Source organism: Bos mutus, chromosome 27, assembly GCF_027580195.1.
Source record: "Bos mutus isolate GX-2022 chromosome 27, NWIPB_WYAK_1.1, whole genome shotgun sequence".
NCBI lineage: Eukaryota > Metazoa > Chordata > Mammalia > Artiodactyla > Bovidae > Bos > Bos mutus.
The window spans coordinates 38,761,017-38,786,170 of record NC_091643.1 but is presented as its reverse complement, the minus strand read 5'-3'; the positions used below and the strand labels follow the sequence as shown (position 1 = coordinate 38,786,170).

General features: G+C 46.1%; 1 protein-coding gene across 6 annotated transcripts in view; it reads left to right on the top strand.

Moving 5' to 3' along the window:
• The window catches only part of MCPH1 (microcephalin 1), a 232,036-nt gene that overhangs the window by 16,343 nt on the left and 190,539 nt on the right, over positions 1–25,154 (top strand). For 4 of the 6 annotated variants that reach the window (XM_070364262.1, XM_005886929.2, XM_070364263.1 and 1 more), the window contains exons 4-8: positions 6,080–6,167; positions 9,077–9,191; positions 10,131–10,274; positions 13,350–13,439; positions 15,203–16,351. In XM_070364262.1, coding sequence (XP_070220363.1) covers positions 6,080–6,167; positions 9,077–9,191; positions 10,131–10,274; positions 13,350–13,439; positions 15,203–16,351 — 1,586 coding nt within the window. Of the gene's footprint in view, positions 1–3,856; positions 3,912–6,079; positions 6,168–9,076; positions 9,192–10,130; positions 10,275–13,349; positions 13,440–15,202; positions 16,352–25,154 lie in introns of all 6 variants that reach the window. The other 2 variants (XM_070364264.1, XM_070364265.1) reach the window with 2 other exon arrangements.

Sequence of the window (25,154 nt, the reverse complement as noted above, 5' to 3'; positions counted from 1 at the left end):
CATTGTTCACTTAAGAAGGCTTTCTTACCTCTCCTTGCTGTTCTTTGAAACTCTGCATTTATTTGGGTATATATGGTTTATCTTTCCCTTTCTCCTTTACCTTTCCCTTCCCTTCTTTTTCTCAACTCTTTGTAAGGCCTCCTCAGACAACCATTTGCCTTCTTGCATTTCCTTTTCTTGGGGGTGGTTTGGGTACACCTTGTGTACAGTGTTACAAACCTCCATCCGTAGTTCTTCAGGTTCTTTGTCTACCACATCTAATCCCTTGAATCTTTTCATCATCTCCACTGTATAATCATAATGAATTTGATTTAGGTCATACCTGAGTGGCAAAGAGTCAGACACAGCTTAGCAACTAACACAGTGTCTGAATGGTCTAGTGGTTTTCCCCACTTTCTTCAACTTAAGCCTGAATTTTGCAATAAGGAACTCATGATCTGAGCCACAGTCAGCTCCTGGTCTTGTTTTTGCTGACTGTATAGAGCTTCTCCATCTTCAGCTGCAAAGAATATAGTCAATCAGATTTTGGTATTGACCAGCTGGTGATGACCATGTGTAGAGTTGTCTCTTGTGTTGTTGGAATTTCCATAGGTTTAAATTCTGAAAATGGACTTTTGGGTTTAGAGGGCTTATTACATATTTAAACTTGATAGATGCTATCAAGTTGCATTCCCTGAAATCTTTCCTACTTTGTAGGTGAAATGATACAGTTGATTTCATTTGCATTTTCTTGGTTTTTAGTGAGGCTGAACTTGTTTGACAAAACTTGGAGGTAACAGCCAACGACCTTCATTTTATGTGTCGTGTGTTTGTTTCATTAACTGCCTCTCCAGGCCATTGCTCGTGTTTTCCACTGAGAATGTGATCTTTCATGAAATATATAAGGTCACTAGATGTCACTAGAACCCCGTTTTGCTGGGTTATTTTGGGTGTGTTCTTTCTAAGAGCAGACGGCTGTGTAACTGCAGTTGATAGAATTCTGACATTTCCTATGGGCACAAACATTTCCATGTTTGAGGAAGAAGAAGATGAAAGAGGGAAGGCCATGCTTGATGGTCACCTCAGTTCAGTTGGAGAAGGTTGACTCACCAGGTGGTGCTGGTGGTAAAGAGCCTGCCTAGCAGTGCAGGAGACGTAAGAGAGGGGGGTTCCACCCCAGGTCAGAAAGATCCCCTGGAGAAGGGAATGGCTGCCCACTCCAGTATTCTTGCCTGGAGAATCCCATGGACAGAGGAGCCTGGTGGGTTTACAGTCCATAGTGTCACAGAGACAGAACTGAAGTGACTTAACTTGCACAGAAGCATGATCAGAAAGTTAGATTTTTTTTTTAACAGTCACAGATAGCTGGGGGCACAGTTCCCAGGCAGTGCTGTTGCGCATTTGAGAGCCTGCCCCCCGCCCCTGCGTTCATTTCCTACAGATGTGCACATGTCCTTGCACGGCCGCACCGTGGCCATCCACGCTGATCTCACCAGCCACACACCTGACAGCCATTGGCTTCACCCCAGAAGCTCCCATAGTGTCTGGAAGGGCTCAAGGGGAGAAAGACGAGGAGACCCAACAGCAGCCTCCTGGGGCTGAGTCAGCCTTGCCAGGTGTCTCCGCTGAGGCGGTCCGGGGTCTGTTTCGTGGAGGGTCAGCTTGGGGGTGCTGACAGGTCCTCTCTGTGGCGGCGGCGCCTCCCAGGCTGCTCCTCTGGGACGAGTTCACCCGCTTGGCTTTTGCGGGAGGTACTTTCCAACTGTGCAAATAACTGTCGCTCCTCACACTGTGTCTGTGTGTGTACTGTATCCAGAGGATCATATCTCATTCCTTGCAGTGTACCTTTTAAGGTTTGAATTGTCCCCCAATGGCCAGTGGTAGCCCATTCACGGTGACTTGTCTTAGCTTATCATTTCTCTGTCATTCTCTGGACACTTCTGTTTTCTTCTGGCACAGTTTAATTCAGGCTCAGCTTGTACTTTCTCTTTCCCAGCCCTGGATTCAGCCTTTTCTCCAAGGAGCCCTGGTTCCTTTTAATGGAAAATATTATTTGGACCTAAACTCTGAGGGGAGTTGGGCATGCTCATCGCCACAGGCTGCTGCTCCTGCACTTTCTCGGGGCAGAGTTAGTGATACGGATGTGTATGTGTGCCATGTGTTTATTTCCATAGCATCTGTGTATAGTCCGTCAGTGAGTTCCCATGGGGACCTGCCCTTCAAGCCCAAAGATGCCTTTCCTGCCAGCTCATGACACCTCCTATGTGGGCATCGAGATTGCTCAGCAGTTTTGTCATTTCACGTGTGAGGGGCAAGGCCACTCCATCATCACACTTGCTTTGCTGTCCTGGGTCCCCCTCAGTCCTCGCTGCTGCATTTGAGGGACTGAAAAGGCAGGGTGGTCCCCTCCCTTCTCTGCAATGTGTCTAAGCCTTGGCCAGAGCACCTCATTTAAAGATTCACTCTTGACAGAAATATGTGTGATGGGCCCAGGCAGGTGTCCTGCTGCTACTGCTAAGTCTCTTCAGTCGTGTCCAACTCTGTGCGACCCCATAGATGGCAGCCCATTAGGCTCCTCTGTCCCTGGGATTCTCCAGGCAAGAATACTGGAGTGGGTTGCCCTTTCCTTCTCCAATGCATGAAAGTAAAAAGTGAAAGTGAAGTCGCTCTGTCGTGTCCGACTCTTAGCCACCCCATGGACTGCAGCCTACCAGGCTCCTCTGTCCATGGATTTTCCAGGCAAGAGTACTGGAGTGGGGTGTCGTAGGATTCACTAAATTAAGGAGGAGAGTCATCGGACTTGTGGGTCCATTGTCCCTCCTTTTGTTGTGCCAGAAGCTTTTTTTCTCCAGCGTATGCCCTGATGCAGTTCGGTTGGAGTTGGTCAGCCTTTTAAGGGCAATTTCAAAGGCTCTGGGGTGAGGGGTGGGGTGTCGGGGCTTCTGGTGGGGAGTCCAGGGGGTCAGCATGGCCTGGCAGGGTGAGGGGGAGCAGCGGAGAGAGGCAGAGCCTCAGGGGTTGTAGGCCTGAGGTCGGGCTGCAGCGGAGCTGATGGAAGGCAGGGATTGCAGTTTACTGCCTCAAATTCTCCCTGTCTGCTTACTGTTTAAAAGTTTTCATGTTTCCCAGGCACACACATCCTCTAGTTTGAAGATCAGTGAGCAGGAGTGAGCATAATAAAGTGCTGCCTCCCAGGAGAGGGCCAGAGCTGGCCGGCGGGCTGGCCTGGGTGCGTCTGGAGCGTAGAGCTCACGGGAGAGGGCCTTTGCTGCTAGGTGCGCAGGCGCAGCGCGGGATCCTGGACCACCAAGCCGGCCTCTGGGCGCTCCTCTGTCACTGGTGGTGTTTCTCTCGAGTACCCCTCCTTCAGACACAGTTAGAAAACTTCTCTTTCCTTTCGTCTGTGTTCAAACCCTGGCTCTCTGATCACTCCTGGAAAGTAGCCTGGACTGCAGACCCGGCCGTGGGCACGGTGCTGCCCCAGACTGGCCGCACCCTCACTGGGGCTGGTGGTCGAGGCTCACTCCACGTGCTGCTCCGTGCCCCCTCCCTGAGTTGCTGGTGGGAGCGGGAGCCAAGCCCCCCTGTCAGGACCACGCTTGCAGTCTGGAGACGCTTCGCCCCATCCTCGCCTTAGGACCTGCTTGTGGTCCCCCCTCAGCACCCAGCCCTTCCGCGCAGGGATTCAGTTCCTTGTGCATTATGACTTGCCGACTAGTTGTGAGGGTGCAGGGCGTGGGGGTCCCCAGCAACTGTTGGGGCCGCACTGTGGTCCAGCTGGCCTCGCTGGGTCCGGAGCAGGACTTGTTGGGAGACCTGGGCCGATCACAGGGCTCCGAGGGCAGCCGCAGCCAACACTTCTCTTCTCAGTCACTAGGTGGGGAGTTGGTGTCATTGTTATCCTTTGCTGAAGAAAAGCAGAAATCCAGCTGGTGAGTGTTTTCTGTTTACGCAGTAGACTGTGATTGAGCGCCTGATGAGCGGTGGTTTTGATGTAGAGGCACCAGTGTGTCCCGCAGCACGTGCGCGCATGGGGTGCTTGTATCGCTGGCGGATCCGGGCTCACCCCCAGCGCCTTGAGGCAGTGTGTCCACAGCGGGCTGCGTCCTGCCTCGTGGGAACGAGTCTGGGGTCAGGCGCGCCTCTGCCCGCTGGGGCGAGCCTCCTGGGCTGCTGACAGGGGAGGAGACTTGTGGTTTTGTGAATTCCACCGATGGTTTCCTGTGAGCCTCAGTTTCCTCGGTTGTTGAGTAGGAGGAAAGGCGCTGCTCCCTACCGGCTGGAGGAGGCTCTCAGGGCCTGGCTGAGCCACACGGCACTCCGGTCCTGACCTTACCGCCTGTTCATGTCAATAGGATGATCCCAGGTCTCATCACGTCTTCTCTTTGGGTGCTTCCCTGCCACCTGTTTTTGTCTGTTTTGTTGCCTGTCACAGTGGGAAATGGGTGACATTCCTTCTGAGCAGGTGGAGCTGGTGAGCTGTGCTGGAGGTAAAATTGGCACCTTCCTAGGTCCTTTGCCTGTCTGCGTCTGCACCTGATGTGGGCAGGACGTAAAGCTGGTTACCTTTATGTGTTGTGTGCTTTGAAGGTGAGGAGCAGAAATGGCAAGGCAGAAGGCGTTCTTATGGAAACAGTTTTGCCCTCAAGTCACACTTCGAGATTTGTAACTGGTGAGGGCTCTACCTGGTGGCTCAGTGGTAAAGAATCTGCCTGCCAGTGTGGGAGACGCAGGTTCGATCTCTGAGTTGGGAAGATCCCCTGGAGAAGGGAATGCCACCCACTCCAGTATTCTTACCTGGAGAACCCCATGGACAGAGGAGCCTGGGGGGCTGCAGTCCGTGAGGTCACAGAAGAGTCGGACACAGCTTAGTGACTACAACAAATTGTCAGTTTGGTGTGTCACCCCAAAATTTTTTCAAGTGAGAAATGCTTAACTGTATAATACCATACACAAACACACACTCTTAAAATTGCCTTTTCATCCTTATTTTAGAGACTTTTCTGTATAGCCATGGATACATTTGCCTCATTTCTTTTTTTTTATTCCACTGTATTCTATTTTCAGCTGTTATTTGCATATTAATGTTGAACAGAGTTAATAGTCTTGTGAACTACAGTCGGAGTTGATTGGGGCCTTATTTTAAAAAGACTTAGCAGGTCGGTGACATAATTATGTAAACACAAGAGTGGTAGAAGGTGTTTGATCTAGGATATGGAAAGATGAATAAAATGTTTTAAGATTAAAATTTCAGTATTATATAAAACCAGGAGAGGAGAAACCATAGGAAAGGAAATTGTTTGGAAAATCATTGTAGTTGTTTAGATTTGAGCAGGTGAATGATCAGAAGTAGGTAGTGGTGGGGGGATCCCCTCTGCAGGCGAGGGGTGAGGGGGATGACGCAGGAGGAGTGGCAGATGGGACGCTGGACGAGCTGAGGGAGCAGGCTGCTGGGACCGGAGTGGCCGCTTGGCCCGGGGGTGGGCACTCGGCCCATGGTGGCTGCTGGGACCAGGGTGGCCGCTCAGCCCAGGGGTGGCTGGGACCAGTGTGGCCGCTGGGACCAGGGTGGCCGCTCGGCCCAGGGGTGGCTGGGACCAGGGTGGCTGCTCTGCCAGGGTGGCCAGGGCCCAGACCTGGGCACCAGGTGGCAGCAATGCCTTGACAGACATACAGGAGGGGGATGCGGTTTTGGAGGAAAGGCAAGCTTTCTGGCCTGTTGTAGGACCTTCCAGCTCTAGGTTATTCATTTTATGGCCTGTCTACTCTTAAATTACATTTAATGGCATGTGCTTCTGCCTTTATGAGTGCCAGGCACTGATCTTTTTGAAGTGTTGTTGCAAGTCTAAACTTGTTACATAAAAATTGAACTTCCTGTAGCTGCTTTCTCACTTCCATTCTTAAACACCATGTTAGAGAAGGTTTTGGCAAGTTGAATTTGTATAGCCTTTTGTGTTCAGTAATAAATGCACTTTTTTTAAAGGATTCTGTCAAAGTGGCCCGTGCAGGGGTTCTCCCACTGCTGACTGACATGTGTGCAGATTTAATGTTGTGTGACTCTCACAGGAACATGCTCATTACCCCCATCTTGGTTCCGCAGATGCAGGGTAGCTGGAGTGCACATTGATGAGTCGTTGTTCCCTGCAGCCAACACTAACCAACACCTACCAAGCCTGCTTAAAAAAAAAGTAAGTACGTGACTTTAGTGTGGGCCATGGCAGTTACAGGTTTATTCATTTTTTATTCCTAGAAAATAAAAACTTTCTGAAATGTATTTGCATTGTCTTTAAGAATTGCTGTTGGTGATAATGTTCTTCTCACACAGCATTGTTTAATGGGTTATAGATTATTTCATCCCAGGAGTGCTTTGATGGAGTTTGTAAGAAATAGAAGAGACTCTTTGGCCATAGGAGAACTGACAGTTGCCCAAAGACCAGCACCTGCACAGGTGCTCTGGTAATGACTTCAGGATTCAGTTGTGTCTCTGGTGAAATACACTTGATCTGTTTCAATTTATTATTTAAAAGTTTTAATTGATTTCTGCATCTGAGAGTGAACTGTTGACTGTGAAATGTCAGTTTGTTGTCATGTGAGAATCCCTGTTGGAGAGATTAGTAGACTCCAAACTGAGTCAGGCAGAAGAGGGCTATACATTTCCTGTAGACTGGGGGAGACATTCCCATGGATGTCCCCACGGTTTCTGAAAATGGTAAATCCTGTATCTCTTTCACATTTCTTCTCAGACAACCTGGAACACGCTCACGCAGGGCTGAAAACTTCAGTGTCTGTCCAGATCGTGTTGGACAGTAGTGACTCTGTGGTAGATCTGCAGTAGCTGTGTCTGCTGTTTTAAAAAGAAGTGTTTAAAAAATAAAAACAATAAAAACAAGTGTTTATATTAAACATTGGCAATAAAAGCACATTTTCATTACATTCATTGAGTAAACTCAGATCAGGCAGATTTCTCCTAATTTCCCTTTCCTCAAAAAATAGTTTTCAGTTTGATTTGGGTTCTTGTAGGTTGTATGATCTTTGGTACATGTGTGTTTCACACATGTGTGTGTGCGCATAGGTTTTATGTGAGCCAGGCTCTACTACGTTGATGTACTGCTTGGTGGGTTACTTTTTCTTCCTCGCTTAGACCATGTGTGCTCATGTCAGTGTGTGTATGTGGCTCCACTGTCTTCTGCTTTGTGTTAAATAGCATGAACATCTCTTGGGTTCAGGCACCCTTAGATCATTGATGATTTTTACTAATTATATGGTTCATGTAACCTGTTTGAGTTTATTTCTCCAAGTGGAATATCTAGAAGTGGACTTACACAGTTCCGCCAATAGCGTACAAGGGTGCTTATTTTGTGACACTGACCTGTGCTGAATATTACCCATCTGTTTAATCTTTCCTAATCTGGAGCATTAATAATGTCTGCTCACACCCTTCGCCACTTAAGGATTTATTCGTCCCTAAAGGCATTCCCTTTGCTCCCCGACCCCCCCCCGCCAAGTGCAGGTGCAGCTTGACCCTGACTCCAGGCCTGTTATGGCCTCTGGGGAGGCTCTGCTGCGCTCCCTCCCTGCTGCTGGCATGAGCCTCCTGCTCACTGTGCTTCACACTCACCGGGTGCACTTGTTAGAGCCATCGCACCGTCTGTTCCTCTGTCTGAACACGCTTCCCTCATCCACCCGCAGGAACTTCTCTGAGTCCGGTGGGGGCACCTCAGGGAGCAGCCCTCTGACTCCCATTTATAGAGGCGGGTCCTTCCCACTGTCCAGCGTCCTGACCCTCCCCTGCCTTTTTCCTTCTTGCAGCACTTACCCCTTCTAACTTACTGTAAAGCTAGGGGCAGTTGGTCTCACGGAAGCACGGGGCCCCTCGTGGGTGACAGTGCTTCTAGACCTGCGGCACCTAGGATCTCTACGTTCTGCTGGTCGCCTGCCCACATTGTCGCTGCGACCCTGGAAAGTGCAGTGCTGGCCGCCTCCACCGCTAGGGGCCCAGAGTCGCAAAGCTGACTGCTGATCAGGACCTGGATTCTACTTCTACTCGGGTACTTTGGCAGAAACAGTGCAGGCCTGACACTCATGCTATTTGATTCATTTGTTATGTATATTTTCTGTCATTCCTTGATGGCAAGCTCCTTGATGGCAAGAATCTTTCTGTGTTTTAAGACCAGTGTCTGACGTAGTAACCTTTTTGTTAAATGATGAATGAGTGAGTTATTAAGGAATTGAGCAGGGTGCCAATTGAAAGCACAGTGTAGCACCAGCCTTGAATGCTAAGAAGTTCTTCCTGTAGATTGGGACAAGAGGGATTAGACTGGGATGCACATGAGCACATTGGGCTGAGAAGTGAGTTCCTTGGATACGAGCCCCAGGCTTCTTCGTTTGTCGCACTTCGGGTGTGTAGGTACTGGCCGGATGGAGTTACTGTGACTTAATGACAGTAAGACAAGATTAAATAATGGTTCTCTTCTTTGGTAGTTATAAAATAATTCCTTGTGTGTCATTTTACCATGTCATGATTTTTTTTGGGGTGGGGGGTGGCGGCGGGAGTGGATAACTAAAAGTAGCAAAAGTTAGGAAAAAGAGACTAATTTTAAGAATTCTCATGGAAACGATGCAAAGACCCTGAAAATGCCTCAGAAAATGTAGCTATTTAGCATACATCTCTTTGCCTCGGTGCTCAGTTGCTCACTCATGTCCGACTCTTTGCGACCCCAGGGACTGTAGCCAGCGATGCTTCTCTGTCCATGGGACTTCCCAGGCAAGAATACTGGAGTGGATTGCCATTTCCTCCTCCAGGGGATCTTCCCAACCCAGGGATGGAACCCACGTCTCCTGCTTTGACAGGCAGATTCTGTACTACTCAGCCACCTGAAAAGGCCCATATAGTGCTTTATTAAGTCTTAAAATTCTGTCCATGTTCTCACAGTTGTAGAAAGAATAAATACTACAAATTCACATATAGTGCAAGAAATACCTCTCTAAGAAGGTTTTATTATTGATATTACAAAAGGTAACAGCAGTGTGTGTGAAAGGTTTCTTTTCCTGTCTTGCACAACAGTGCGGTGTTAATTTTTATGTTCTTCTTGTGCAGCGCAAGTGTATGCAGCCCAAAGATTTTATTCCCAGAACACCAGAAAACGATAAAAGACTGCAAAGGAAATTTGAGAAAATGGCTAAAGAGCTGCAACAGCAGAAAACCACTCTGGGTAAGCTGAGAGACCAGGATGTCCTTGGTGCTCGTGTCTGTGCTTGTGGCCTCGTTTGCCGGCTGACTCCTGCATCCTGGGGGATGTGGCTGAGGGGTACAGTTTTAGCCTCACAGGTCAGAGACACAAGTCACTGCAAGAAACTTGACCACAGCCATCATTGGGCCACACTGTTGAACTAACCGTTCACCAGATTAATGGAACTATTTTTCCCCCAGGGATGATTATTAAAGATGTGGTCTTTGATTAACTCTATTGGAATGAATCCGTTATTTCTTCTTTATGTATGTGTGTGTGTGTCTGTCTGTCTATCTGTATTTTTACCCAGGACTTGGTGTTTTTATTTTGTTATCCAGAGTAGTCAGATGTTAGATGATAGTTCTTGTAATGATTTAGAAAAATACTTTCAAAGATCATATCAGACTTTGAAGTACTTCATGTGTTCTTAGTATTTCTCTTTTTTACCTTTTTCACTGGTCTCTCAATTCATTGTTTCAGACCAATCTTGACACATCACTGATACAGATAAGCAGTTTTGTTAAACTATAATGCTTAGCATAGAAATAGAAAGTGTTCATTCCTCTAGGTGTTGAGCCTGCGCACGATGCCCGATAACGCAGAAAACTGGCTGAATCCCTTGTCCTCAGCTCAGTCCTTCCTTTCCCTAACAAATCAAGTCTCTCTCCCTGGTGCCTGTGTCCGCCTCCTGTGCTCCAGGCTGCGCCCCACCCCCCAGCGTGGCTCACGTCGAGCCCGTCCCTGCAGGGCTCGGGGGTCCCTCGAGCTCCCTTCTTGCCGCCAAGTTCACCCGTGGGTCTCTGTGTGTCTGCCAGAAGGGAAGGGGAAACCTGCGGAAGGGGGACAAGGGTGTCCTTAAAGGAAAAACATTGTTGAAGAAGGAAGGCATTTTTTAACTTAAAACCGGATATTTATTTTCAGGTACCAATGTTCCTGTTCTCTCATTTGAATCTAATGGCTCGTTGGTGTACAGTCCGACAGGTAAAGTCTATAGGGGCCACCACAGTGCGATGAAGAAGAGGCTGCAGGAGATGAAGGAGAAACGGGAAAACCTTTCCCCCACCTGTAAGTGCTGGCACTTGACACAGGGAGAATTGTGAAATAGGTGAATCAATCGTGGAAAGGGCTTTTTCTTTTACATTTTTAGCTGATGTTTCTTGATTTTAACTGTTTCAGAGTAGACTTTGTTGATACTTTCTTCCAGAAAATCTTTTGCTTTATTCTGATTTTTTAAGAATATAGTGGGTTTTTAGTATTCTCCAGGTTTAAAACCCTATTTGTTGTATACCTTTGCTATTTAATATATTTGGGATTTTTCTTTCTTAAAAAATTAATCATTCCCCTCTTCTGAAGTTTGCTTTAGATTAAGTATCTAATGCTTCAGTTTACCTTTTACTTTTATTTCTTTTATCTTAAATTTTTAAGTAATACACAAGCATGTTTTCATAAAACATTGACCAGTGTATTGTTTGTAATAAACCTCCGTCTTGATTCCCACCTAATTCTCCTCTGCCCCTGGGTAACGTGAGTTTTGTGTTTCTCCAGGTCTTTTTCAAGTGGGTCATCCATGTAGTCATGAAAAAGATCAGGTTTCTGTATCTTTCTTTGCAGTGGTGTAATTTTTCTTTACCTTAATTAGATTGTGGCATACTTCTTACTTTAAACCTTTTTTCATTTAGAAGTATCTTGGTGTAGAATATCTCTCTCTTTTTTTTTAAGATGTTTCATTGTCTATTTTTCTAGTTTTTCTTTTTAGAGATAGTGCTGCAGTTTTATTTTCTTTCTTTTAGCTGCATGGTATGTGGTCATTTTCCTTTTTGGCCATCCAGCTTGCTCCCTACCGTTTGCTCTCATAGCCCACATGCTAGTGGACATGCTTCTACATGAATACGTTTCTGTGTATTTCGTGTATTTGCAATAATATTAAGTCACGAAGGCAGACTTTAAAGCTTTTGGTAGATATTGTCAAATTGCCCTTCAGAAAGTTTGTGCCATTTCACCCTTTGCCAGTCGTTTATGAGAACTTCAGGGTCTCACCCTTGGTAAACTGGATGGCATTAGTCTTCACATCTCTCTCAATCTGAGATGGAAACTTTTCAGTTCTCTGTTTAATTTGCTTTTGAGGTCGCCAGTGTGTTTGCTAGTGAGGTTGAAAGTCTTCATACCACTGACTGCATTTAAATGTTATGCTCTGTACATTATTTCTGAATCTTTGTACAACTGCCTATTATGTATTACTTTCTTTCTGATTTATAAGAGCTAATTACATGTTACAAGGATTCTCTCCCAGCTTCTTGTGTGAGCACTTTTACTTATGTAGGAAGCACTCAGCAAATAGACTGTTGAATAACATGCACAGACTCTGCTGTTTATCATTTAACATGCGGTGACTTGTAAGAAACAGATACGTTATGTTTAAGGTAGACAAACCTGTTTGTCTTTTCCTTCTGGCCTTCAGGATTCCTGTGATGTGTAGAACTCCTCCTGCACAAGGTTTTAAAGTTGTTGTAGCTGTTACATTTTCTTCTATTACTCTTACAGTTTAAGGTTAGTTATTTCATCTGTCCTGAATCTGTGTTTGTATATCATATTGCAGCGGGCAGTTAAGGTTTTAAGGTTAGTTGTGGCTGCCAATAGCAGATAAACATGTTGCGTTTCTTTGTCCTGACAAAAGAGGAGGCAGGTCTGTGTTCTGAGTGTTCTGAAGAGCCTGGGCCCCATCTTCCTGCCCTGCCTTCCTCGGGGCCAGTTCCCTGTGAGCAGCCCCACCAGGTTCTGTCCGCTGCCACTGCCGGGTTCCGCTGGCCAGACGCAGTCCTGTGGCCATTCCTGGTTGCAAGTTAAGTGCAACCATTTATGGCTCAAGAGCTGCAGAGGCAAAAAGGCACTCTAGATAAGCAGGAAATATAATACAGTTCTGTGTGTTTGTTTTCATACATCTAATTTAATCTTCCAGTTAACTTTAGAATGGCCAGTGGTATTCAGGATGACATAGCTAAGGGAACGCAGTAGTTTTAGCCTAGGAAGTAGGAAACAAAACCAAGTCGTCTGCAGGGCCTGGCAAATAAGACTGACATGTAGTCTTAACTGGGATGTGTATTTACACTAATTAAATTTGGTTCTGTTGTAAGAGGAAGATGGAAATGGTTGTTGAGGTAGGACACTACCAGTGTCCCAGGGGAATATCCAAATTGGTTCAGCAAATAATTGTGTATTTGCCTTTATGTGTATGTGGAGTAATTTGCCTTAGACTTTACTCCATTGCTTTGCAGTGTTAATTGTGCTACATAACTGCCTCCAGCACAGTTTAAAACAACTGAAAATTTTGTTTCTGTGCTTACCTTCCTTATCTTGGTTTATTCTCATTTTATAATTGTTTTCTCAGAAAAGTATCCTTTATAGTCTCCTCAAAAAAAAGTCTTTGTCTGTGTGACCAGGGTATCAATTTTGTTCCTGATCTGCATGGCCTTTGAAAATAACACCCATGGTCTTGCTTGTTAAGTCACTGGTCACCTGAAAGTCCCCTATGAAACCTCCAGGCTTTGTCAGTCTCTGCACGCTGCACATTTGGGGCTGGGTGTTTCTTTGCTGTTGCAGAGTCCTGTGCCTGACAGAACGTTCAGCAATATCCCTGGCTTCTGCCTGCTAGATGCCCGAAACACGCTCACGGTCCACCCCACCCAACCCGTGATGTCCAGCGGTGTCTGCAGGGCGCCCAGGCGACCCCTGGTTGAGAACCACTACTTTGCTCAAAGAGGCAGCTGTCTGTGATTATTGTGAAAAAAGGCCTTGACCATGGAGCAGTGAGACTGACTGAAACGCTCTGTTTGCCTCTGTTGAGCTTCTGCTTAGGTTCAAGGTGGCCGACTCCCCAGATCCCTTCCAAATTTTATTATCCTAGGGGTTCATGCCTTTTTTATGGAATGACTTGTATAAACTATATTTTAATGACTCTTATCAGCAGTAGACTTGAGTAAGACATAGTTTGTGTGCTCATCGTGCTGCTGAAGTCTAGAATGGGAAGTACCAGGAGTAAGTTCTGTGTGTCATACAAGAGCTGAACAAGTGGGCCTGCTGTTGGCCTCATCTGCTCCCAGAGCTCAGAGCTGTGTTAATGAGGAGTTGTGATTGTGTTTTCAGCCTCCCAGATGATTGAACAGTCTGATGATAACACTGTGAACCTTCTGCATGAAGCATCTTTGAACCTTTCACATGATACTTTGTGTTCAGGTAAAATTATTTTCTTTTCTGTGATATATTTAAGATTGGTAATATGATTTTCCTGTTTGAACGTTTTTCTAATGAGAAAAACAATTTAAAAACTAGAATTTGTGAATTTCACCCTGAAATTAGGTGTCGTAATTTACAAAAAATAGATGCTGTACTAAAATTAAGCCATGAGAAATTATATGACTTATAAGCATGCTTTTGGTTCCCCTGCTTTTTCTCCTAGATATTTGCTTTCTTGGCACAGAATCAATTGCTCATTTAAAAAAAAAATTGTACGTGAACCAATCTGCATGCAATTTAAACTATACAGTGAACTTAAAGTACTGTATTTAAACCATACAGTTTTTTTAACTATGCAGTGAGCTTAAAGTAGTGTGTTTAAACCATACAGTGGTTTAAACTATGCAGTGAGCTTACGGTACTGAGAACTAACAGAGCCAGGAGAGAGTTGGTTCACACAGTGTGTAATGAATGTATGAACAAGTCAGGAAGTAGGTATAGATCACAAAAACTACAGGAGATAAAAAACAAAAGAGGCTTTCTAATTAGAAGCAGTGTTGGAAAGAATTGGTAAAATTAGAATTTTGTATTATGGACGTGGTTTTGTAAATGTGGAAGTCTTTATTTCACTCTAAATGATCATTTTTCCTGGGTGTTGTCTTTCTGGTCATATTCCGTTTCTTAAAACCATGTCACCAGCCCCCGTTAGGGCCATGTAAATAGCAGTGCTCCCTGGCAGGAATATATTCAAAAGTTGTAAACTGTTACGGACTGTCTTCTGAAAGCCGCCACAGTGACAGTAACAAAGCACAGCCAAGATACTAGGATTAAACAGAGGCTTTGTTTTGTGCGTGGTTTAGTCTTTAATGTCTTTGTGTTGAAATTATTTGCCCATGTGTCTTGAATTATCCCCATCTTTTTTACTTCATGCCTAATGCACATTATTTCATGTCAGTTGGAAACGAGTGACAACTGTAAACGGAATTTCCTTGTTTCCTTGTGGGATTGCTCGCGTGTTTCTGTCTCATCCGATTCTCCTGTTAGCCCTGTGCCGTGGACACTGTTGTCCCCATTCTGCCAGTGAGAATACCAGGCCATGGTGAAGGCAGACAGCTCGTGTGCGGGCCTGCTGTCTGGCTGACCCAGGCTTCGACCAAGGCCGTCTGGCTTCAGAATCTGTACTCCTAGGCCATGTCACGCTGCTTGTCAGCCTTTTGAAAAGTGAGCTGAGCTTGTGAGTGAGTGAGTTGCTATTAATAGAGTTAAATGTGTGCTGCGTTTCCAGCTGTGGACTTCGGGACACACAGCACCATCCACCTGCTGGGATTCCCCCTGTTCCCTGGGGGCTACCTCCATTCTTTCCCTCTAAGTAGAGCGTTAATGCTGTGGCTGGGTTAAGACCCTGCTGTCGCCTCAGATGTGGAGTCCATCGCACTGGAGCTTGGACGCGGCAGCCTCCCATCTAGAGTCCTGGCTTCCTCGAGGGTCCATGACTGGCTGTGGGTGCTCTTCCTGGAGCCAGGCACCCGGCGGGTGGATGTCCAGAGTGCGTTCCCGCCTCCTGACCTCGTCCTGTCTGAGGTGTGGGGAGCCTGGCATTCCTGCTTGGGAATGCCAGCCGGAAGGCGTCCTGACAGGGTAGGAGGAGGACCCTTCTGCACCAGGAGCTGCGCTCAGGGAGCGTCGTTGTATTGTTGTACTGACAAGTACTTCTATACTAATTTAAACCCTTAAAAAGTGAATTCTTCATTAATATTTTCCAGACAACTCTTTGGCTGGTGGTCTTCCCGTGTCTGCTGACGATCTCTGTGGAGGCTCCGCAAGTGGGACTCAGGAGGGGAAACTGTTCGAGTTCATTACTGAAAGGGGAAGTGATGTGTGTGCTGCGTCGCCGGTGTTGCAGACAGGCAGCGTCGGCCCCTCAGCAGCTCCCTGTCCCCTGGATCTCTTGACTCCTCGCAGATCCACCAGCAGTCCTCCCAAGGCAGAGACCCCCCAGCAGAGCAGGGCTGCGGGTGGGGTTGTCACCCCTATCTCAAAGCCATCGAAGCCGGTGGCCCAGGGGTCGTCTGATGGGAAGAAGCGTTTGTCTCCTGTGTCCTCTGCTACAAAAGGCCGTCCCGGAGGCCGTGAACAACACATGGGCTCCTCAGCCAAGAGAAAAAAGACACCGGAGAACTCTTGTCCAGGCTTGGAGGAGAGACGGAAGAGGAGGCGGTCCCTCAGGCAGCGCCCTGCTCCCCGACTGCGGCTGTGGAAGGCAGAGCGCGGCCTGCGGTCTGTGCGGAGGCCCGCTGTCAAGAGTCTGGCCCTCGAGGAGTTCTCATACGATGATTACTTTTCTCCTGATAATCTCAAGGAGAGGGTCTCGGAGGGGCTTCTTGGGGAGCAGCTGCCCTCCAGACCCCCTGCGCTCCACTGCCAGAGGAGCCTTTCCAAGACCGAGAGGACCAGCCTCCTGGACAGGGCTGACCTCTCCCTCATTGGCAGAAGCCCCAGGCTCGCCGTCAGCACCTGCTCCACGGCGAAGCCTGCACTCTCCGGGGCAGACGCGGGGCTGGGCGGCGGGACCTCGGGGGGCACGTCTGCTGCTGATGGGACCCCGGGGCCCTGTCCCCGTGCCGAGGCCCAGGGTGGGGGCGATGTCCGCCCCGCTGGGGGTGACGCTCCACAAACCCGCAGCCAACTCATCCCCCAGACGGGACCACAGGGAGACCGCAGCCCTCTGAAAGGGAGCAGGGAGGAGACGGAAGAATGGACTGACCCCCAGAGCACGCAGAAAGAAGGCGCTCCTCCTGAAACGACGGAGTCCGCTGCAGTGCACAGTGAGGGTAAACCAAGCGCTGCAGGCGGCTGTGCTGAGGACAGACCCGCGGGGGCGAGGGGGGCGCCAGCCCACGGCAGCAGTGGAAGTACGTGAACCCCTTTCACAGTTCTCTCCACTCAGAATGGGCAGCAGGGCGTCCAGCTGCCACACATAACACAGCTTTTTCATAAGCAAAATATTTCTTTTTTTCCCTTTTTTAAAAAACTTTGAAGAATGTATGTTTGGTATTTACAATGATAAATTCTTTATTCTTGAGGAGTAGACAGCTTACTGCCCTATGGAGTTTCTAGGTTCCTTGCTTTAAGCCTATTATTATGAATACATTTCTCTAAGTCCTATAGGTGCTATCTTTTGTGAAGAATGGCCTTGAGAGGGTGTTTGTCCTGGTTTCACTGTAGCCTCTCACTGCAGCATCACTGAGCAAAGATGCACAGTAGTGGAGAGCTTGTAAAATGATCTGTTCATAACGGGGAGGCTGTTTACTTTAAAAGGGAAATTAAGGCAGTGTAAATCCTGCATCTTTTTATAACAGTGAGGCTGTTTATTTTAGAAGGGAAATTATGGCAGTGTAAATCATGCATTTTGTCAAGAAAAGACATAAAAACATAAATGAAAGTAAGTTATCAATATTTATTTTTGAAAAAACTACCTGGTGTTAGCTGTGGAGAAATATTTAATACTCTAAGCAAGTAGTTCATTGTAATAGACCTTTTTAGACTTTCTTTTATTTGCTTTAAGCATATATAATTTAAATAGATTTATTCCTATCTGTAATTAAAACCATGGTAGCAGGCTATGTCAGAGAAGGCAATGGCACCCCACTCCAGTACTCTTGCCTGGAAAATCCCATGGACGGAGGAGCCTGGTAGGCTGCAGTCCTTGGTGTCCCTGAGTCAGGGACAACTGAGAGACTTCATTTTCACTTTTCACTTTCATGCACTGGAGAAGGAAATGGCAACCCACTCCAGTATTCTTGCCTGGAGAATCCCAGGGACACAGGAGCCTAGTGGGCTGCCATCTATGGGGTCACACAGAGTTGGACACGACTGAAGTGACTTAGCAGCCACAGACTATGTCATTATAGCAAATGTAACAACAATAGAACGGGAGAAATATCAATAACCTCAGATATGCAGATGACACCACCCTTATGGCAGAAAGTGAAGAGGAACTAAAAAACCCCTTGATGAAAGAAGAGAGTGAAAAAGTTGGCTTAAAGCCTAACATTCAGAAAACTATGGCATCTGGTCTCATCACTTCATGGAAAATAGATGGGGAAACAGTGGAAACAGTGTCAGACTTTATTTTTTGGGGCTTCAAAATCACTGCAGATGGTGATTGCAGCCATGAAATTAAAAGACACTTACTCCTTGGAAGGAAAGTTATGACCAACCTAGATAGCATATTCAAAAGCAGAGACATTACTTTCCCAACAAAGGTCCGTCTAGTCAAGGCTATGGTTTTTCCAGTGATCATGTATGAATGTGAGAGTTGGACTGTGAAGAAAGCTGAACGCAGAAGAATTGATGCTTTTGAAGTGTGGTGTTGGAGAAGACTCTTGAGAGTCCCTTGGACTGCAAGGAGATCCAACCAGTCCATTCTAAAGGAGATCAGTCCTGGGTGTTCATTGGAAAGACTGATGCTAAAGCTGAAACTCCAATACTATGGCCACCTGATGCGAAGAGTTGACTCATTGGAAAAGACCCTGATGCTGGGCGGGATTGGGAGCAGGAGGAGAAGGAGACGACAGAGGATGAGATGGCTGGATGGCATCACTGACTCTATGGACATGAGTTTGGGTGAACTCCGGGAGTTGGTGATGGACAGGGAGGCCTGGCGTGCTGCGATTCATGGGGTCACAAAGAGTTGGACACGACTGAGGGACTGAACTGAACAACAATAGAAAGCCTTTTTGACTTTCTTATTGTATGGACAAATAGGTTTCAGCAGTCAAAAGTGAAAAATCATGAACTTAAATCATCTCCACCTAAAGATTGGGTTAAAATTTCAGTGAAGCCAAGTTTATTCTTCATTATTTTGTTAAATCCTGAAATCATCTTAACTTTCATCTCCGCACCCACCCCCCCCATCTTAAACGTTTTTAAAATGGGGAAGTCATAGGGATTGAAATGGACATAGTTGTGTTGCGTATTTTTTCCTTGGGTTCAGACTCCTCAGAATCATCTCAGAGAATTTAGTCTGTGTATTATTAACATTTTTAAATCTGAGCTTTCTCATCCATATAAAACTTTATTATATATTTATAAAATACATAAAACTTGACAACCTTTATGTTCCTTTATGGTTAGTATGTGCTTTCAAAATACTGACTTTAAAATGATGTCAGATCTAAAGTTAATAGAAAACAGTGGGTATACAGAGTTGTAGTAATTAAGCAGATCCTGTTCTTGAACCTTACATTCTCATTCTCGGTTTTCATTTCAGCTTTTGAATAATGCTTAATGATGTGCAAGCATAAACCAAGTAAAAATAAAAATCTGCTTTCAGATAGTGTGAAGCACCATACAGTCCCAACACTGTGAGCAGTGATCGCCCTCCTCTGGGACTCACCCCATATCCAGGGCCCTTGTGGGGTCATGGGGTGCGGGGAGGACACTGGAATAGCTCAGTCTGACTCAGAAATGGGTCAGATATTCTCAGTGTACTAATGTCAGGACATTTGGATGCCCCTTGTTTTATGTCACTTCAGTAGACAGGTCACTGAATTTAGGGCAGGAAAAGACCTAACTATCTGGTAACCTAACCCTATCCCTTTGTTTTGTTATGTAAAATCAGGACCCACCGATGTTTTAGGAGGTCCATAGTCAGCCCACCTGGCATTTCCCCTCTTTGGGAACCCAGCACAGGTAAATGCACTTCGCCTGCAGCCATCCTAGACGGTCGAGAGATGCTGAAACTGCGGAGCAGCAAAACCCAGTCTGTACAGCAAGCTGTGCCTCTCCAAATCCTGATTTTGAAATAAAAGTCATTTTTCAATTTATGCTTTCTGTTTACTTTTACTCATTGCTGTTGGTAGTATCTAAGATGTGCTGTAGAACTTGTGAGAACAAGTTACTAAGAGACTCAAAAATAAATGTTAGTAGAAAAGTGCATGGAGGGAGAAACCTGATTTTTTAAAAAGTAACCTTTGAAGTCGTTGTCATTCGTTCAGTCAGTCCTGTCTGACTCTCCATGACCCCATGGACTGCAGCACACCAGGTTTCTCTGTCCTTCACTGTTTCTCAGAGGTTGCTCAACCTCGGGTCCATCGAGTCGGTGATGCCATCCAACCATCTCATCCTCTATTGCCCACTCCTCCTGCTCTCAGTCTTTCCCAGCATCAGGGTCTTTTCCATTGAGTCGGCTCTTTGCATCAGGTGGCCAAAGGATTGGAGCTTCATCATCAGTCCTTCCAATGATTATTTAGGACTGATTTCCTTTAGGATTGACTGGTTTGATCTCCTTGCTCTCCAAGGGATTCTCAAGAGTTTTCTCCAGCAACACAGTTTGAGAGCATCAGTTCTTCAGCTCTCCGCCTTCTTTAGTCCCAACTCTCACATCCATACCTGACCACTGGAAGAACCATAGCTTTGACCAGATGGACTTTTCTTGGCAAAGTGATGTCTCTGCTTTTTAATACACCATTTAGATTGGTCATAGCTTTTCTTCTAAGGAGCAAGCATCTTTTAATTTCAGTCGCCATTTGCAGTGATTTTTGAGCCCAAGGAAATAAAGTCTTTCACTGTTTACATTGTTTCCCCATCTGTTTGTCACAAAGTGATGTGACCAGATGCCCTGATCTTAGGTTTTTGAATGTTGAGTTTTAAGCCAGCTTTTTCACCGTCCTCTTTCACCTTCATCAAGAGGCTCTTTAGTTCCTCTTTGCTTTCTGCTGTTAGGGTGGTATCATCTGCGTATCTCAGGTTATTGATATTTCTCCCGGCAGTCCTGATCCAGCTTGTGATTCATCCAGCCCAATGATGTACTCTGCATATAAGTTAAATAAGCAGGGTGACAATATACAGCCTTGACGTACTCCTTTCCCAATTTGGAACCAGTCTGTCTTTCCGTGTCTGATTCTAACTTGCTTCTTGACTTGCATACAGGTTTCTCAGGAGGCAGGTAACATGGTCTGATAGTCCCATCTCTTTAAGAAATTTCCAGTTTGTTGTGATCCACACAGTCAAAGGCTTTGGTGTAGTCAGTACAGCAGATGTTTTTCTGGAGTTCTCTCTTTTTTTTCTGTAACCCAGCAGATGTTGGCATTTTGATCTCTGGTTCCTCTGCCTTCCCTAAATCCAGCTTGCACATCTGGAAGTTCTCAATTCATGTACTGTTAAAGTCTAGCTTGAAGGATTTAGAGCATTACCTTGCTAGCATGTGAAATGAGCACAATTGTGTGGTAGTTTGAACATTCTTTGGCATTGCCCTTTGGGATTAGAATGAAAACTGACCTTTTCCAGTTGTGTGGTCACTGCTGAGTTTTCCAAATTTGCTGGCATGTTGAGTGCAACTCTCTAATAGCATCATCTGTTAGGATTTGAAATAGCTCAGCTGAAATTCCATCATCTCCACTAGCTTGTTCATAGTAATGCTTCCTATGGCCCACTTGACTTTGCGGTCCGTGATATCTGACTCTAGGCGAGTGAGCACACCATCGTGGTTATCTGGGCCTGTAAGACCTTTTTTGTTCAGTTCTTCTTTGTATTCTTGCCACTTCTTAGTATCTTCTGTTTCTCTTAGGTCCATACCAATTCTATCCTTCCATCTTTGCATGAAAGGTTACCTATTAACCAGTAGTTTTTTCTTTCTAAACTTTATTTTCTAGTTTCATAAACTAAACAAGCACATGCTCAGTGTAAGACAAATCGCTAAAAAGAGTAAAACCGTCCTGACCTCGCCTCCTTCTGTTGGTTCATTTAGCAGCTATTTCCATGCAGCTGTTGTGTCCCATGGTCGCCTCTGATTCCCAGGGAGACGGGAGAGAAGTGGGCAGTGACTCCTGTCTTCCCCCACCCCAAACATGCAGAGGCCATGTCCTAATGAGGAGGATGGACAGCACAGGAATGTCAGCGTCACGTCGGGTAGTGAGAAGCATGAGTAGAAGTGTGCTGGTTAGAGAAGGCAGCCAGGGAGGGCTTCTCGGAGGTGATGACCTCGGCCCTCAGGCCTGGGCACAGGAGAAGAGGTACCTTCAGCCTGTGGAAACGGCAAATGCTAATGTCCTGAGGTCGAAAATGCTCGCAGGAGCCGCAGTGAGCCCGCCGCAGCAGCAGCTACTCTCTGGGCTGAGAGTGGGAGGAAGTGCTGTCAGGCAGGGGCAAGCCTTTGGTGCTTTGCTTTTGTTTCCAGGTGTGATGAGAAGCCAGTTGTGATTGATGTTTTGGATGTAACCCCAGGTGCCCGTGCACAGGCCGTGGTCAGTGTCTGCTTGAGACAGGCTGCCAGCAGTGGTGCGTTTCCTTCCGGACGTTTCGTGGGAGTGTTTGCACAAGCGCCTTAAGTTCAGGACATGTTAGGGGGGCTTTACTGCATGCATAGGACTATGGTGTCCTGGTGTCTTAACATCGTTTTTTGTTTTTGAAACATGTCAGTCATTTCCATATTGGTGTCAATGGAGCAGCAAAACTGCCTCATCTTTAAATGTATTTCCTGTAACAAGTCAAAATATTTTAGTCTAAAATATTTTAAACTTTGTGGGTCAGGAGGCAAAATCAAGGTATGTAGGTATAGTGAGAAAACCATTTTCACGAATTTTTTATTGACGAAACAAGTTCAGTAAAGTCTTTTGTAATACAATTCTAATGAGGATAAAATTCTCCTTTTGGGGAGGGATAACTTAATAGCGGTTCAGATTGAGAGTTCTTGTCACGAAAATTGATGTTAATGTTTCCTAATACTACCACGTAGTAAGATTTTAGGGATTTCACCGAATGCTGTTTCACACAGATGGGGGCTGCCAGATCCTGCTACCAGTCCCTGAGCAGATGTCTTCCTGGAGTGTATGCTTGCCTAGGAAAGATCTCTGGGATCCCCCGAGAGTGTCCCCTACGTGTTCTTTGTAGCAGGCTATCTGAGTGCAGAGGAAGCGCCTCGGTTTTGCAGTCACTTGGGTTTTGAGTAAATGTGTGCTTTGCCCTTTCCTCAAGGTCTATAAGTCGTTGCTGGAACTGTAGGTGGCTTGTGGGAAATAGATTATGTTAAATTTCCATGAGAATTGAGATCCCACGGTTTTAACTTCTGGCACTGCAGGACAGGAAGTGTATAAAACTGCTTGTTGTTACTTAATGTGTGGAAATGGCTCTCGCTCCCCCTCCCCGCTTGGGACTTCTGACCACAGCTCTTCAGGCAACCACCTGAGTGGGTCTTCATGGTCAAGCAGATAAATCCGACTCCCCCTGAACTACTGCACAGCCAGGCCATTGCTGGTTCCTTGCTAACAAAGGTCGCTGAAGGGCGTCCTTCCACTGGTGCCACCTGGCTGTGGGCAAGAGCAGAAGGAGATCCTTCCCAGGCCCACACCCTCCCCCCGTCCCTTGGTCTGATCGAGGCTTGTCTGTGGGTGATGGAGTTGCGTGTCAGCACAGAGACATGCCTTATCTAAACTGTTCGGCCCTGTCCAGTTATTAGGTTCTTCTTTTTCATAAATAACAGTCGCCAGAAGAGGTTGATGAAGGCTTCTTAGCACATTTCTATAACACGAGCTCCGTCTACCAGCTCTTGTTGAAGGCAAGTCTCCAGACACACAGATATTTATTAAACATTTTGGCACGCAAATGGGGGACTCTCCACATATCAGTGTGCTGAAGTCTCAGGTGTTGTCCTTTAAATTAACTGTGGTGATGGTGATGGTGGTTTAGTCACTAAGTTGAGTCCGACTTGTGACCCCATGGACTGTAGCACCGCGGGCTCCTCTGTCTGCTCCTGATCTGAAAGCTTTACAAGAGGCAGACAGGATTCTGAGGGCTCCTTTCTGTATACTGGTCAACACCAGGCTGCTAGAAAGCCCTCAGCCCTATGGTTTCTCATACAGCCATTTGGGACCAAGTCTTGGATATGACCCCAGGTACCAGCTTTGTCACCTGCCCTATTCATACAGGGGTAAGAGGGTCCTGTGATATTTTAGCCCATCCCTGACTAACTGAGAGATATTCCTGGCATCCTTTACTCTGACTGATAAGCTGGTGATATCACCAGTTACAGCTCATTTCTTTAATCCATTTTGCCAGTTACCAAAACATTTAGTGTTTGGGGGGAGGGTTTTCAGGAGTTGTCTCTAAGGTGTCATGTTTAGCCTGAGTGCTTCCCTATACCCTTTCCTCTGGAACCTACCAGAGGAGGTAAGCAGTCCTGGCAGCTCAATGTAGGTTACTCAGCCTTAGCAGGAAGGCTGACTACAAGGAAGGTGTTAGAACCTGTTGATTATTTGACTTCATTTCCAAATTAATCATATGTGTACTCTGTGCGTCTTCTATGTTCAACGTGTGAGCACTAGCAGGGTAACGAGGTGAAGCTCTGTCCCTTTCCTTCAAGCTTAGATGTGCAGGGAACATGTGAGGTTAACCTACATACAAGGATCAGAGAATTCAAAAGATGGAGAGGTGACTCCCAATGGGAGAGGTTATATGGTATTAAAACTGATCTGCATGTTTAAAATCCATGTTTTAATTATCTTTACAATGATTATAAAGGAAATGATGCCACGTCATCTTTTGAAGATTATGATTAGATTTTAGTTTGGCTTTCTTGGTTAACAAAATGAACTTGATGTTTTGGCAGCTCTGTGTGTGTGTGTGTGTGTGTGTGAATTGTCAGCTGAGTCTTGCTTGCATAGAACCTGCAAACTTGCACATATCCCAAATCCCAATAGTATATATAGAAAGGACTTTCTTCCCACAGTCTCAAAATTGTGCATTCTGCATCGCTCCTAAGTAATTCATTATTCAGATTTTAGGAGCTCAGAAGAAATTTCCCATTGGGACAGTGTTAAAATGTCATGGTATATGCCTTTGTCATTGAAATTATAGACTCTTAAATCAGCCCTCTCTAACCTTTTTGGTCTTTGATCTTGCAGAGTGTCTTGTTCTGGTAAATAGTAATTGCTTAAATATATTATTAACGGTAGTGTGATTAATCTTAATTCTGTATCTTGGCAGTAGGAAGGTGGAGTGTGCAGGAGGATGGATGTGGAGAGTAAGAGTTTGTTTTGTGTTGCTCTGCCCTGGGCAGGACCTTGCCGTGGACCACGTATCCCTGAAGAAATTTAATGTTTCTTCTTAACTATGTGTTATGCTGTCTGCCCGTGGTTCTGACCCAGAGAGATCACCCCTCAGTATTGAAATAGTTCTTAATCCCGCTTACCTCCGCTAGGTGAGGGGAGGTAGTGATTCACTGATGCCCTCTGAGAGGCAGCTGGGGTCACTTATCTTGATGTATCAGTACTTGATGATATTGATAACCCAGACATTTTTAATTGGTGAAAGTTCAGGCAGCATAACTGAATGATAAACATTCTGGGGCTATGAATATTTTCCCTTTGTATTTGGTCTTTTTTTCCCTTTGAAACGGAGGCCGTGAATCACTTGTGTAATGAAGAATGAACGTGAGGAGAGAAGAGAGTCTAGGATTTATGACTTTGGTCCTGGGTGGTTGATAACGCTCATCGTACGGGGGCGTGCTGGAGGAACAGCAGATACAGGGTGGACGTGGAGGCCAGCTGAAGATTCCTGGAGGCATTCACGGCAGACGGCCACTAGGTGCTGGGTTTATCAAGCTGCATCTCAGCTGGGAGGTCTCCGTAAGAGGCATCAAATTAGGAACTTCAGTGATGGATGGCTTTCTGAGCTGTGGTGAAATCACCTTTGAGGTGATGACAGCCCACTCAAGGA